Source organism: Xiphophorus maculatus, chromosome 9 (genome assembly GCF_002775205.1).
Source record: "Xiphophorus maculatus strain JP 163 A chromosome 9, X_maculatus-5.0-male, whole genome shotgun sequence".
Lineage (NCBI taxonomy): Eukaryota > Metazoa > Chordata > Actinopteri > Cyprinodontiformes > Poeciliidae > Xiphophorus > Xiphophorus maculatus.
The window spans coordinates 9252089-9265556 of record NC_036451.1 but is presented as its reverse complement, the minus strand read 5'-3'; the positions used below and the strand labels follow the sequence as shown (position 1 = coordinate 9265556).

The 13468-nt window shown below is 38.1% G+C and overlaps 2 protein-coding genes across 2 annotated transcripts; one reads left to right on the top strand and one right to left on the bottom strand.

The window, feature by feature from the left end:
- Positions 1-89: 89 nt before the first annotated feature.
- On the bottom strand, positions 90-3045 carry c9h8orf82 (chromosome 9 C8orf82 homolog). The gene is made up of 3 exons (XM_005814138.3): positions 2689-3045; positions 2556-2604; positions 90-1260 (listed from the first exon to the last, which is right to left on the bottom strand). Exons 1-3 carry the CDS (start codon positions 2860-2862, stop codon positions 782-784), a joined length of 702 nt encoding a protein of 233 aa, XP_005814195.1. The 5' UTR covers positions 2863-3045; the 3' UTR covers positions 90-781.
- A 1707-nt stretch (positions 3046-4752) lies between these two features.
- Positions 4753-12607, top strand: LOC102230860 (MARVEL domain-containing protein 3-like). Its single transcript, XM_005814139.2, has 4 exons — positions 4753-4994; positions 8918-9011; positions 10387-10505; positions 11138-12607. The coding sequence occupies exons 2-4, from the start codon at positions 8920-8922 to the stop codon at positions 11794-11796; spliced, it is 870 nt and encodes a 289-aa protein (XP_005814196.1). The 5' UTR covers positions 4753-4994; positions 8918-8919; the 3' UTR covers positions 11797-12607.
- The last annotated feature ends 861 nt before the right edge of the window (positions 12608-13468 follow it).

The window sequence follows — 13468 nt, the reverse complement described above, 5'->3', positions numbered from 1 at the left end:
CATGTCGACTGAATGCAAAATATTCGAAGTATAACATTGTAACGCTTGGGTTGTATTCAATGGAGGAGAGGAGGCGGCAGACTCATCAGCACAGCCAAAAGCTCACAACCACACTGGTGCTGGGAACACAGTGCCAGTGTGGTTCTCCTTTAATGAACGCATTCTTCACCAACCTTACAAAGCCCGGTTGAACGGCTGCTATATTATCAAACATGAAAATGAGCAGAGTCCAAATAACCCGTAACGTTACTAAAGTTAGGGAACTAACATCATAGGCATGAATGAGGTTAACATGTCCGTCTCAGTCCATGTGTCGATCTGTAGCACGTTTCACACTGTCTACAGAGAAGCAGTGGCGCATACTTGTGAAATCATTAGCGATACCAGAGTTGTTATTTTGTTCATATAAGTTATTAAATTTAACAGTAATAATATATTACTTGAATCTTCTTTTGTTATACTCTACTCTACACTTCAGTTCAAGCCACCCTTGTTTGGCGATCTTTGCAACATTAAGCAGTAATTTTGTTATATTACAACAATGTGAGGACATAAAATAAGCAAGATAAAAGTGAAAACACAACCTTCATTTTTCAAATTTCCACTTCTAGATTGTTATTGATTAAAACCAAACTCAAAGAAAAACGATGCAACACGAGATGCAATCTCATCAGACTGTACTGTTCTCTCACATGAATACATAAAGTTGAACTACAGCAGTAGTTTTTAGCTTGCCAGAGATGAAAACCGATACTTTAGATTTTATGAACTGTTTTGAAGATCATCTCAGATTCCCCTGCTGTCCACCGCCATCATCTACTGCTGGGAAGCATCCTGCCAGCTCATTGGTCAGTCTGTGCTTCTGTCCTTTCCACAGAAAGTGCGTGGGCTGTCCCGACTGGCCACTCTCTGGTGGATACACAAAGCTGGGACTGAGCTCTATGGCCAGGGATGACCTGACCAGTCCGACCCCGCCCGAGCGCTCTAGTCCAGGATGATAAACCCGGCCGCTGACTGGATGCATGTACAGCGCCTCTGGTTGGAAAGGAACAGAGAGCTTCTCTGCGCCGCCACAATACGAGAGCAGCTCCTGGTCTCCTGCTGGATTCGGCAGCAGGTGCGTGAAAACCACCGGCTTGTCGTCGCAGCGCAGGAAGTTCCTCTCTCTACCGCACAGAGACAGGAAAGGAAAATCCTCCTCGTAACGCCCGCTCTGATTTATCCGCAGGCGACTGAAGAAGAACACCAAGAACTGTTTATCTGGAAAAATGAGACAAATGCATCAGAGGCTAAAAATCTGAACAAAAATGGTATTTAAAGCTGTGGCAGAGAGCTTAGTGTTAAACTGTGCTTAAAATAATAAATAAATAAAATTGCAATAAAAGATTATCTTCAGAAACACTTCATGGAGACCAGTTCAAAAGGTGCTGGTAATTGGCAATTTTGCTGTCTTCAATCGAGAGTCATTAGACCTATAGAGGATCATATAGAAACTCTGGGACTGGAACTGTGAGATACAATCTAACGAACTTCAAATACACCAGAAACGCCCTTACATTAAGATATTTAAAATACTCTTAAATCTTTAGTACGGTCAAAAGTAAATAAGGCAACCCCGAAGTCTCTCAGGAGGGTATCATCACTGTAATATACATGCCTAACAAATAATGTATTTCAAAAATTATATTCCGTATGCAGAATTATGCAAGATTTTCAAATAATACCGCACATCTTCTACTTAAGCATTTTATTTACGTGACATCTGGACAGATGACTGGATTTATATGGTCTACCTCAAGGGGGCAGTAATCTTCAAGATAAATCACTCAAAATTGATTCAGCAAACCTGCTACTACAGAGCAAGTATTAATTTAGATTTTATTAATTCACAATGCAGAATTTAGATGTCCCAGTTGTTTATTGTCTGATTGCTTTTAACTCTGAGTATTATATCTGTTCTGTTATCTGCCACTGGGACTGCAGAGAAAATTAGCTAGTAAACATGCTGTAATCTGGTGCACCAAATATTTATTCTCTGAGATAAATGTTTTCTGTAAAAGATTCTATATAAATAAATAAACAAAGGTAAATTCAAGTAGACTAGGGCACAATGGTACTCGGGGACCATTTTGCAAAACATTATGTGGAAAATAAACTGTTCCATTTATTCAGAATAACTGTCACTGGCTGCAAACTGTACAAAGTTTTGAGTCTGAACATAACGTCTAATTATGTTTCACATTAATGAACATATAATATTGATGACGTTCACCTTGGTTTCAGTGTCATTTGGGATATACTGTATTTAACCACACACACACACACCTTGCTCTGGGAAAACAACTAAAACATCACTGCATTAATATATTTACCTTTAAAAGATCCCCAGACAAAAAAAAAAAACACAACATATTTAAACATCACTTTCTCAGCAGACAAAATAAAACATGAAGTCATATTAATGGAGCACTGAGTGATACTGGTAAACACTCCAAATATTTCCACAGTTTAGTCCATCCCTCTGCTTTAGCGGTACTTAAAGAAGAAGCTCAAACCTTTAAAGCAGGTGACAAAGTTCTTCACTTTAGTGTCGTCGAGAAAAAGCTGCAAACGTCACAGAAAACATAGTAAACAACTGGAATACAGTTTGTTTGAAACGTTTTGTTTTTGGCTAAGATAGATGCTCACCTGTCCTTGATGGTCGATGTAGTAGAAATACTCTCTGATGCGGGGTTCGGGACTCTGGCCCTGGATGTATGAAGCGGTACTTCTGTAGTGAATGAATGTAATGAAGCCGCCAGGCTGACAACGAATATCGGTCAGAGTCCTGCAGCTTCGAGCCGCTAACCGAAGGAATGTCATGACCGGTTTGACAGGCAAATGTCCTGGGTTAAAAAGCGGAAAATAGAAGACAAAGCATTCAAATGACGACTGGTTTGTTTTTGTCTTCAGGGAAGGTTATAACGCTAAACTTGTGTCCTCATGGCTTTGTTTATAGAAGAGTTCATGTACCGGCCGACCGGAAGTGCTCATATTTTGTGTCGCTGCCCCCTGCTGGAGAAAATGCTTTATAGATTTCAGTAATACAAGCTGCCCTCTACTGGAAGGAGTGTTTACTACAGTCAAAATCCGCGGATAATAATAGGCCATAAGTAATATAAACATGGAATGGTGTTAAATACATACGTAATATGTCAAATGTTTGTTTTTAGTTGTACTAAATTGAATCAAACACCAAAATTATTTAAATCAAACTATTAAAATGTTTAGAGAGACTGTTAACTTCAGTGCTGTTTAGTTTATTTTGAAGAGTTTTTTCTCCCCCAGTTATTTTTAAGGTTCTTTTTCTTGTTGGATGATTTGTGAATCCTAGCTGTACAGGCTGTACAGAACCTAAATATATGCACCAGAGCTATTTAGGTTTTTAAAAAGATTTTCTACATTTAGCCTTTATTGTCATATTTTCTTGACTCTTGTGTTACCCATAAAACTTTGGATAGAAGCATTTCTTTTAAATGTAAACTTTGATGTAGAGGAGATTATGTTGGGGACATATTTTTCAGGAGTTAGCCTTGGTTCCCTAGTCCAAATTAAAGGAACCTTTGTTTTAGCACTTCAAGACATTTTGGTTACTTGAATGCACCAACATTCTGAGGACCGCTTAAGGATGGCCCCTTGATATTCAAAGAAGACTAAACACAAAGGCAAGCAAATTTTGCTTAAATACTTTTACATATACTAGGAAAGTGGGGAAAAAGTTGCCCATCATCTATGCATGCCAATGAAAGAGGATTCAACTGATTTTGTTCCCACCATGCTAATGAGAATTAATCTGAAAGCTCTGTACACTTGCAATACATTACAATCACTACTATTTCAGTTAACAGCAGAATGTCACAAGAAGTTGTTTGAGTAAGCTAACATAGTGCAAGTTCACACTGCATGAAGTCCCACTGCACTGGAAATTTTCAATTGCTAGCATTGGTATAAGTACGATATAGAAATTATTTTGAGTAGCAAATACACATAGGAATTAATCAGATGGAGAAACATAAACGGATATATAAGCAGATTTATGCTAGCTTTGAAATTAATTGCCGACAGCTTCACAGTCACCTTCTGCATATGGCTTGGGTGTCATCATGCCTGGTCATCACTCTGGTCCAAACAGGCAAGATAAAACCTCTTGCAAAAGTCAAGTTCAGAATTTAAAGTGGATTATGTCAAAAGTCGCTCGTCCAAAATAGCACTAAAGCAAACTTTTCAGCTCAATCCTTATGCCTTTTGTGATGTCACCAACCAAAATTTAGAGCATAATTAGGTGTTTCATGTGCTTTTTAAACTTCGCATTTTGTGAAGTTCAGCAGTTGAAATCCATACCTAATATGTTTTCATTTTCAGTCTACACTGACAAATGAAAAAATATATAAATAAATAAATAAATAAATACACCAGTGCATAGTATCTTAAAGAAAACTACAAGGTGGTGTGAAAAAGCAGAAAAGGGCTCTTTAGGGAGATTTCAATCACATAAACAACAAGATGGCTGAGACTCTGAGAGACAGTGCTTCTGCTGTTAAAAGGTCAACTCCTCCTTGAATCAGGAGAAAACAGAGGCTTCTTTTGGCTTCATAATAAGGACTGACAGCACCAAACAAAGCGGCTGATTCAACATTCATTAAATGTTCAGAATTTTATCCAGAAGGCTCTGTCTTCTTGTTTTTTTTTTTTTATGGCGGTTGGCAAACAACTTTTAGGTGCATTACCGCCACCTTCCAGACTAGAGTATGGATCAGATGTTAAGGCTCTCAGTCTGTCCTGAAGCTCCAGCTAAAACCAACCTAACCTGATCACCTGCAGACCTCCCTCTTCCTCTTCCTCCTCCTCCTCTTCCAGGTTAGGGTGGAGCTGTCTCTACGTGAAACTCTGACAACACAGCAGGTGTCAGAAATAACAGCAGAGTTGGATTAAAAACGGCATCTATCAACCTCACAGTGAGTTAAAATTCAATAAATCAAAGTTGGTCCGAAGGGTTCGCTAAACTTTTGAAGCTTAAAAAGTATCGTAAACAAGCGTAAAAATATCGTAAAACAAACGTAAAACGCTACTGAATTTTAGAAATCAAAAGTGTGTTTAGTTTACGATTACAAGATTAGTTTCGGGTGTTGTATGTAGTCACTGGTCATCGGTCGTTTCTTAAATAATTACACTATCTGCCTTGTTAACGTTTAAACCTGACACTGAAGTTGGCTTCCGATTCGGTGCTATTCCAGTACTTTCAGATTAAACCCTGTTTTTACTCCGTATTAGACTAAAGGCTCGACAAATTATCAAGTGTTCTCTTATTGTTCTTACATAAGTGCAGAAATATTCAGTCTAGGTTTGACTAGTCACATTTTGAAATTAACTGCATCTCAGATAATGCTTGAAAAAGATTGATATTGTTTTTATTTTAAGAAAATAATAATTAAAATAAATCATTTAATATATATATATATATATATATATATATATTCTTCATTCAAGACCTTGTCTAAAGTGGTTTTAATGTCCAACAGAGCATTGAAGTAGTTATTTTGTATTTATAGTCATATTATAAAAGTTTAACAAATCACATACTGTGTTTTGTTTTTGTTATTAATTCAGAATAGAATATCTCCACTCAGATGTGACCAGTTTCAGTACCACAGTTTTGGACATGGATACCATCTAAAATGGTTTTAATGTTCAAATTAAGTGTTACTATTTCTCTTCTTAAAAATTACAAATAAATGAAAGGCTTCTGGCCAAACAGACTGTGATGATATTCTGTATGCACGCAAAATAAGTTAACTGTCCAAAGCTTGAAAGTTGCATTTTACAGTTTATTTATCCAGTTTGAGAAAACGAAAATCAACTTTCGAGGGTTTCCCGTGGCTTCTCCCACTCTTGTTAAAAAAAAAGCCAAAGGTCCAGCCCAGATGGTGCTGACCTCATACTTGTAGAAATTGTCCCACAATTCTGTTTGGCTGACTTACAAAAGCAAACAAACTAATAATTCTAATAAATGATTGTTGTCACTGTTATTATAATTAAACCTTGTAAGTAAGTCAAAAATATATGGTAACCCCAAAACTAAATTTACCAAAAATAAATAGCCCCGAGTTTAATTTGTCTTCCTAAATTATCATGAGTTTTGGATGGCTAGAGATGGGCACCAGCCCTGATGAGACCGTTGTTGTTGCGCAACACCAAGCCCCCCTTCTCTCTTCTGAGAGGGGGGATGTGCTACCAGCTCTCCATCTAACGGGTTAATTGAGTTTCCTAAATCTGCTGGGATTTATCCTGTCCAGAACTGAAGTAAACTCTGTTTAAGCTGGTTTCGAGAAGCGATTCACCTGGTTTCTGACGGCCTCCATCCAGGTGTCCCAACCTTCTTCCCCCTGTGAATTAGCCAGACTGAGCAGCCTGCAGCCAACTAGTTTCACAGAGCACACCTGTTAACGGTCGCTCCTTCTCTATATTACAACTTGCTCTTGTCACTGAACCAGGTAGGTTTTAGTGACTCGGGCGAGTCCCAAGGATGACGTTTTAAATATGGGCTACCAGCTACCTGTAAAACATTTTCCACCTCTTCCTCTCCAGAATCAAACATCATAGCTATTTTACAACCATCAAAGAACTTTAAGATGACTCATTAATTGAATGTCCACAACATCTTTTAGATTTTCTTTATGCTAAATATTTTATTAGTAAGGCAATTTTGCCAGGGTCAGTACAGCTTAATTTAGTAGCAGAAATAATCAAATAAGTAAAATCAATCATCTAGTCCATCTTTCCCTAATGCTGACACTGAGAACTAAAAAGGGAACCTATGGCGTTTCAAACGGGCTGTTGCAGCAGGAGGAGAAAGTTGATCGACGAAGGCAGGGATCTCTGTAGGTCTGATGAGCTTCTTCTCCGGATGGATGGTGAGGTCACACAGGACTTGGGTGCTGGCATGGAAGGAAAGCACCAGTTCTTCTTCTTTGCCTTTGTTCTTTGTCTTTGTCTTGGTCTTCATCTTTGCCTTTATCTTCATCTTTGTCTTTGGGGTCTGAACCCAGCTGATGAGAGAAGTGTGATTTGAAGCCACATGTTGCGGGGCCTGACGGGTTGGTCCCCATGCGCAGGACAGTCTTCAGCTCTGTGGCCCCGGCTCTTCTTCAGCTGCAGAGTTCTTTGTCCATCTCGATCTTGGCTCGAAGCTGCCTGGAGGATCCAAGCAAAGATTCCTCATTTGCACCCACCTTTTATAGGGTTTATCCACCTTTTTGGTGCGTTTGCATTGGTTAGCACTGATGCTGTGCTTGTTTAATTGGCTGTCTGCTTAGACAGATGATCTCATATCCATCACTGTTTTACAGACATTATGTCTTGATGTCTGTGTATCTGTGTAATGTCTCAGGATTGCTCAATGGTCCTCCTATGACCATGACCTGCACAAAATTTTCTTTGAAACGTTTACGTTGTTCAACAATCTGTCTCCAAATAAGGCGCTGATCTCCGCTCTCCTGTTAGTTCCCCCTTTTCCCTTAACCTTTCACCTACCATCTACCTCCAACATATCGGTGATGTTTAATTGCAGTTATACCTTTTTACACCATTTCAAGTTCAATGTCAAAATCACATTTATAACTTCGTTAGCTTCTCTGATTTAGCATTCATTTATAATTTTATAGCCATAACTTATTAATTACTCTTATTATAATCTTAATGTGAGTTATTACAGATGTTTTCTGAAAAGAAACCAAGAATAATCCATGATTCTAATTATTTAATACCAAAGTTACAGTTACTTGTTTTTCTTGTAAGTGTTCCCACAAGTGTAAGTGTAAGTATTATTATAAGTAAACCAATATTAATATAAGTATTTTACTTTGAATCTTATCCAATTACTCAAAATGTTTAGATTTCATTCTTTAAAACTTTCATGCTTTGAAATAAGGAATAGTCTCAACTATTCTTATACATCTGCAGGCTGGAAACTTACTTTCTCTTTTTCCAGGAAACCTGCTCTTCCTTTCTCATTATTCTCTCTGTCTGACTATGATTTCTTATGATTAGATAGAAAAAAGAAGTAGAATAAAATCAAAGTTTGCAGGAGACAAAAACAACACACACACAACCAGATTTATTTTATTGATTAAATGTACTGTTGGGCCTAGATGTCACTTGTGTGATTAATTTTAAAGATAACTTTATTTATTATTAGTGTTAAACTTAAATCTCCAGCATGGGGAAGTGGGATGATCTTGGGTTTTCTTGACACCGTGCTCGAATAAACGGGCAAAGAAGATGGATGGATGTTTTCACAAAGCAGAACTATGTGGCACATTTCTTATTTTGTTGTTTGTATTTTTACTAACAGAATTAAGATTTACAAAACACAAAGTACATTTTAAAGATTAAATTAGTCTTCAATAATTTAGCCCAGATGTGACCAGTCTTAAGTTCCAACGTTTTTCAAGAAGACCCAATTTAAAGTCGTCCTAATGCCTGAATAAGCATTGATTGTCCAGTTTATAACTAAAGTAAAATATTCACATATTTGTTATAGGATCTATAAACAGTGTCGAATAATTCAGTCAATGTCAGATCATTCTAAGTATTTTGCATTTTCAAGTAAATCTGTTCAAAAGTCGTGAAGATTCTTTAAAATATTGGAAATATTTTTTTTGTAGTCCCAAGCAGGAGCTACGAATCAGATGCGAGCTTCAGCGTGGTTTACGTCAACCTTGAGTTACTTCCGACTGGGGAAATGTTTGAATTTAAATGATTAAAAACAAAGACAATTTTCTAAAGCGCATTTAACATAAAAAAAATGCTACTTTTACAAGTATGCAGAGTAATTTTCTTGTCATTTAAAGGTCTTTTCTGTGTAATTTACACTCGACAGGTATGAGTCAACCGCCCCGTTCCAACCGGGGACACCGGGAGAGGAACGGAGAGCAGAGGCGGCCCCGGGATAACAGGCGGTCCACTCCGGACAGGTGGGACAGTAGCACTGCTAGGAACAACTGCTGTTGTCCCTCTCTCTGGGCTTGGTTCTTAACAACATTTGCCTTTATGGCATCTTATGAAGTAAATATTTTTGTAACTGTTTGGACTAAATTTTACGTTTAGGTTTTTGGGTCAAATCTTTAAAACGACAGTTATCCCTGATACTGACCAAATGTACTTTTGAATTTGGGAAAAGCTGCCAAAGATTTTCTAAAAAAATGCTCTTTCTTGCCAGATTTGCTTGTATTTAACAAATAGACATCATTTTTGGAATTCTAACTAAGTTAAACCAAGAAACTTTTGGTCTGATTTAACATCAGACAGTAATAAAAAACTGTGTCTTTTTTTATTTAGTGTTTAAATAAATGGTTTCAACTGTATGTTGAAGTAATCATGTCCTTAATTTCAACATAACAAAAATAAATACTGATGTGTTTGACCATTTGTGCTTTGCTTGCCCAATATTACACAGGTCCTATAGGGCAGCATGATATTAAAAATAACCTTACAAGTTTTTTATCTATTACCTTTATTTAATGGCTTTCTTAAGTAGCCTTTTAAGAATTGTTATTTCCTAAATGCCATAATCTACAGAATGTGAAGCTTAATCAGCAACAAGTTGTATAGATAATGCTGGTTTATCTCATTTTAAACATCCAAGTGAAATGAATCCTACAGTCACACAAGCAGCAAAACTGATTAAATTAGCTTGTAATTATACAGCGTCTTTACTGTATGGTGTGAAGTAATTTCTCTTGGGGTCCTGAAAGAGACACAAACATCACTTTTACCAACTCAAATTTGCAAATATGTATTGTTTAAATTTTACTTTAGTAATAAAAAATGAAATAATTTTTGTCAGATGGCCTTATAGTTTTAGATTGTTGCAACAGATCTAGTATGTTGGTAATGTTTTTCAGCAAAACATGTTTTATTTTGTCAAACAATAGTGGGTTTTATTTTTTAGCAAATGACAGAAATTATTTTAATGTTTTGCTCAGCAAAAATATATTGCACATTTAACCTGACTTAACATAGTCTAAACAGAAGATTATTATTATTTCCCTAAGGATAGGTTTTACTTCAATAAAGAGGAGCTGTCTAAAAGAATACTGTCATGTTTAATTTGCTATGATCTTCTAACCTGACTACATATTAGCTTGTGCTATTAATCTGGTATAGAGCAGTAAATGTTGGACTTTTATGTTTGATCTGCATCGTCCCTTTTTAAACAAAGTGTATTGGTATCATTGTCTTGATCCAAAATTATATGGTGTTCTCAATGGATTAAAACAAGAAAAAAATACTTGTATTCACCTAGACAAACTGTATGGGAAAGTAATTAGTATTGTATATGCGTTCCAGCTCCTTTACTGCCTCCCATTACAGCCGGCGAGAATCCGAGCCTCCTACCAGGTATTTGAGGGAAGATCCCCGGATGGAGCACCAGGCCTCCAAATGTACCAACATCTGTTCCCGGAGAGGTATGCAGACTCTCAGAAGAAATATGTGGGTCAAATAAACCGAAAGCTGCTCTGAAGGCAGCTGCAGCGGTAGAGTGTTGACTTTGGATTCATCAAGCTTCATTATTTTCTCCTGCGAAGACCGGTCCGACCGGTTTGCTGCTGTGCTCTGTTCTCAGAGTTTCAGCAGACAAAAGTTGTTGCTGATTCTGGGAAGAAGCCAAGCTACTCTGAGTATTGGAGGTTTTTTCCCCTCCGCACCAACTGATTTGCAATGCTGTGAGAGTTTTTTTTTTTTTTTTCCTTTTTGTTATGAAACTAATTGTGTTAACAAAATACAATAATAAACACAAGTTGTTTTTCAAGTTACAACTTTGTGAAGTTAGAACAAGTATTCAGACTAACTTGGGTACTCTTAAACCCAAGAAGTGGTTGTGCCAACCTTAGCAGCAACATATTAGGAAATTTTGACCCATTTTTCTTTGCATAACTGTTCTAATTCAGCCACGTTGGTTATTCAACTTTAAGCCCAGACTTTGACAAGGCCACTTTAATTTAGCCATCCAGAGATGGATCCCCAAGTTTCTTTATACTTAATTGTTTTTACTTTAACGACGGAACCAGTTTACCTTCATCTTTCTTGTCCTGGCCAGGCATCGTGCTGATCTGCTCCGTCCTAACCAACGCCCTCGTCCTGATCTGCGTGGTCGCGGCCCAGATGGTGATGTCAGGCTTGTCGTCGATGGGCGGCATGGGCGGCATCAGCATCAACAGCAACTTCAACTTAGAGGGCACCGAGCTGCAGCAAGTGCGAGATCTGGACATGAAGATGAGCCAGATGAGGGCGCCCGGTATCTACGGCGGCATCGCCTTCAGCCTGACCTTCGGGGTCGTCTCACTGCTGTTCGTGGTCGCTGGGAACAAACCCGCCCACCACTTGAATCAGAAGCTGCTGGTGGGGGCGTTGGTGTTCCAGGCAGTGGGTGCCGTGGGCTACGTGGTCGCCGTGGGCCTCTACCTGCACTTTGTCATCCAGGTCAACTCCACGGACGTGTGCAAGCTGCGACAGGCTCTATACTCGCGCAACGGCTACACCTGGATGAACTGCGACGTGAGCGGGGGTGACGCAGCCGTGGCGCTATTCGGGCTGATCACCGCCATCCTGTACACCGCCGGGACCGTGCTGACGGTCCAGACAATTAGGGGAGTGAAGCGCTACCAACAGGAGAAGAAGAGGCGGCATGCAGAGAAACAGGAGGGCCAGGGGAACCACCACAGGGCCCCGTTGAGGGCAGACATAACGTCACTGTGAGGCTGACGGTGTTCAACCAGCTGGGTTCAGATCGGAGCCGATCCAGAGAGGACCAAATTATAACGAGATCTGAAACTGATCACCAAAAATGACTCCTGACATGGATGTGTTCACAGTAAGATGACGTAGTTCATCATCCGGCAGAAACCGATGAGTCACACATTGCTGACATTCTACCCAACACTGATCATAGTTGCAACCGACTCCTTTTTCTGATTAAGGAATCCAATCGTTCAGGACAAGTGTCTAATTTTAAGATTATCAACACTATCAGAGTTTTCAGTTTATTTAACGTCATAGAATCAGCTTCAGAATGACTTCCTGTTTTTATTTTTTTACCAATCACAGTAAAGGAAGTATGCATGTAATATAAACTCTTGGAGCCATGTGATTTACAACAAATACAAAGAACAAGCAGGAATCAATCATGAAGCAAAGTGGGACATTTACTTTAACTGCTTGTTTTTCACCTGTTGCCACTTTTAACTTTCAGATTCTTTATTAAACTCAGGAAATAGTGTAGATAAGTTTTTATATTCTGTAAATACCTCCAGTAGTTGTAAATCATGTTTCTTATTTTTATGGTGTACATGTTTGTTTCTCAGTGCTTGAAATTCTTGCAGTTGTGGTTGACTTATTATTTTTTTAATCACTTTAACCAAATACCAGCTCAAGAATCACTGGACTTGTTTTTAATGTGGTGGCAGTTATATAATTTGTTTTTACATTACAGATTTATTCTTTTCCTCTGTAGTTTTTCTGTAAACTAAAACTATCAGGTGAAATTAAAAAAATAAAAAAGGTGACTTGATTTAAAGACTTGTGATGTTTGCTGTAATCCTTGCTCCTGTAGGGGGCGTCATGACTACCACAAACAGGACAGTGGAGCAACTGTTCAAAGGCTTGATTACAAATAAAACAAACTCCCACTTCAGAGGATTTTAGAAAACAGAGCAGCGATTGTCACAGCAGAGAAAATGACAGATATTGTGCCTTGCAGAAGTATTCGCACCTCTTAAACTCAAAATTTGCTTATGATACAACAAACTTAATATATATTTAACATGTCAGACCAACTCAAATTAGTCCCTAATAATGAAGTGGATGGAAATGCTTTTAAAGTCAATCTACACATGAAAATCTGAAAATTGCCACATGAACATGGATCAACCATGTCACCTTATTGAGTTTAGCTTTTAGGAGTGTGCAGTCACAAGGAAGGAATTATTTAAAAGCTTCTGTTTGTACTGTTTACATTTTTGCCACAAGACAGAGAACACCAAACCTGTGGAAGAGGTCTCTGGTTAGAAAAGGACAGAACTGGACTTTTTGGCTCGCATGACAAATGTTTGTGCAGGAAAACCGACAGATTGTCTACTGCTGGGAAGATATGCAAACCCATAGATGCTATAAATAGCAACAAAAAGGTGGCTGTATGCAAAAAGTATGCTGAACTTAAGGCTTTTCTTTTTTGCAAAAAAAATCACAAATATATCCTATTTTTGCTTCACAAATATGCAAGTTTGTTGATCCGTCACATAAAATCTAAAAATACCACAATGTTTGTAGTTGTAACCTGAATAAATAAGGAAAAGTGTTGCTGGTTCTTGTGAAATTCTTCAGGTCATTGTTGAAACTAAAAATTGCTGGATGATTTAACTTCAGAGAAAGA

Coding starts and splice junctions, on each gene's coding strand:
- c9h8orf82 (XM_005814138.3), bottom strand. CDS start 2,862: ATGACATTCCTTCGGTTAGCGGCTCGAAGCTGCAGGACTCTGACCGAT. Junction 2,605..2,688: donor ACATCGACCATCAAGGACAG/GTGAGCATCTAT, acceptor TGACGTTTGCAG/CTTTTTCTCGACGACACTAA. Junction 1,261..2,555: donor CTTTGTCACCTGCTTTAAAG/GTTTGAGCTTCT, acceptor TCATTTTTCCAG/ATAAACAGTTCTTGGTGTTC.
- LOC102230860 (XM_005814139.2), top strand. CDS start 8,920: ATGAGTCAACCGCCCCGTTCCAACCGGGGACACCGGGAGAGGAACGGA. Junction 9,012..10,386: donor AGGCGGTCCACTCCGGACAG/GTGGGACAGTAG, acceptor TATGCGTTCCAG/CTCCTTTACTGCCTCCCATT. Junction 10,506..11,137: donor CAACATCTGTTCCCGGAGAG/GTATGCAGACTC, acceptor TGTCCTGGCCAG/GCATCGTGCTGATCTGCTCC.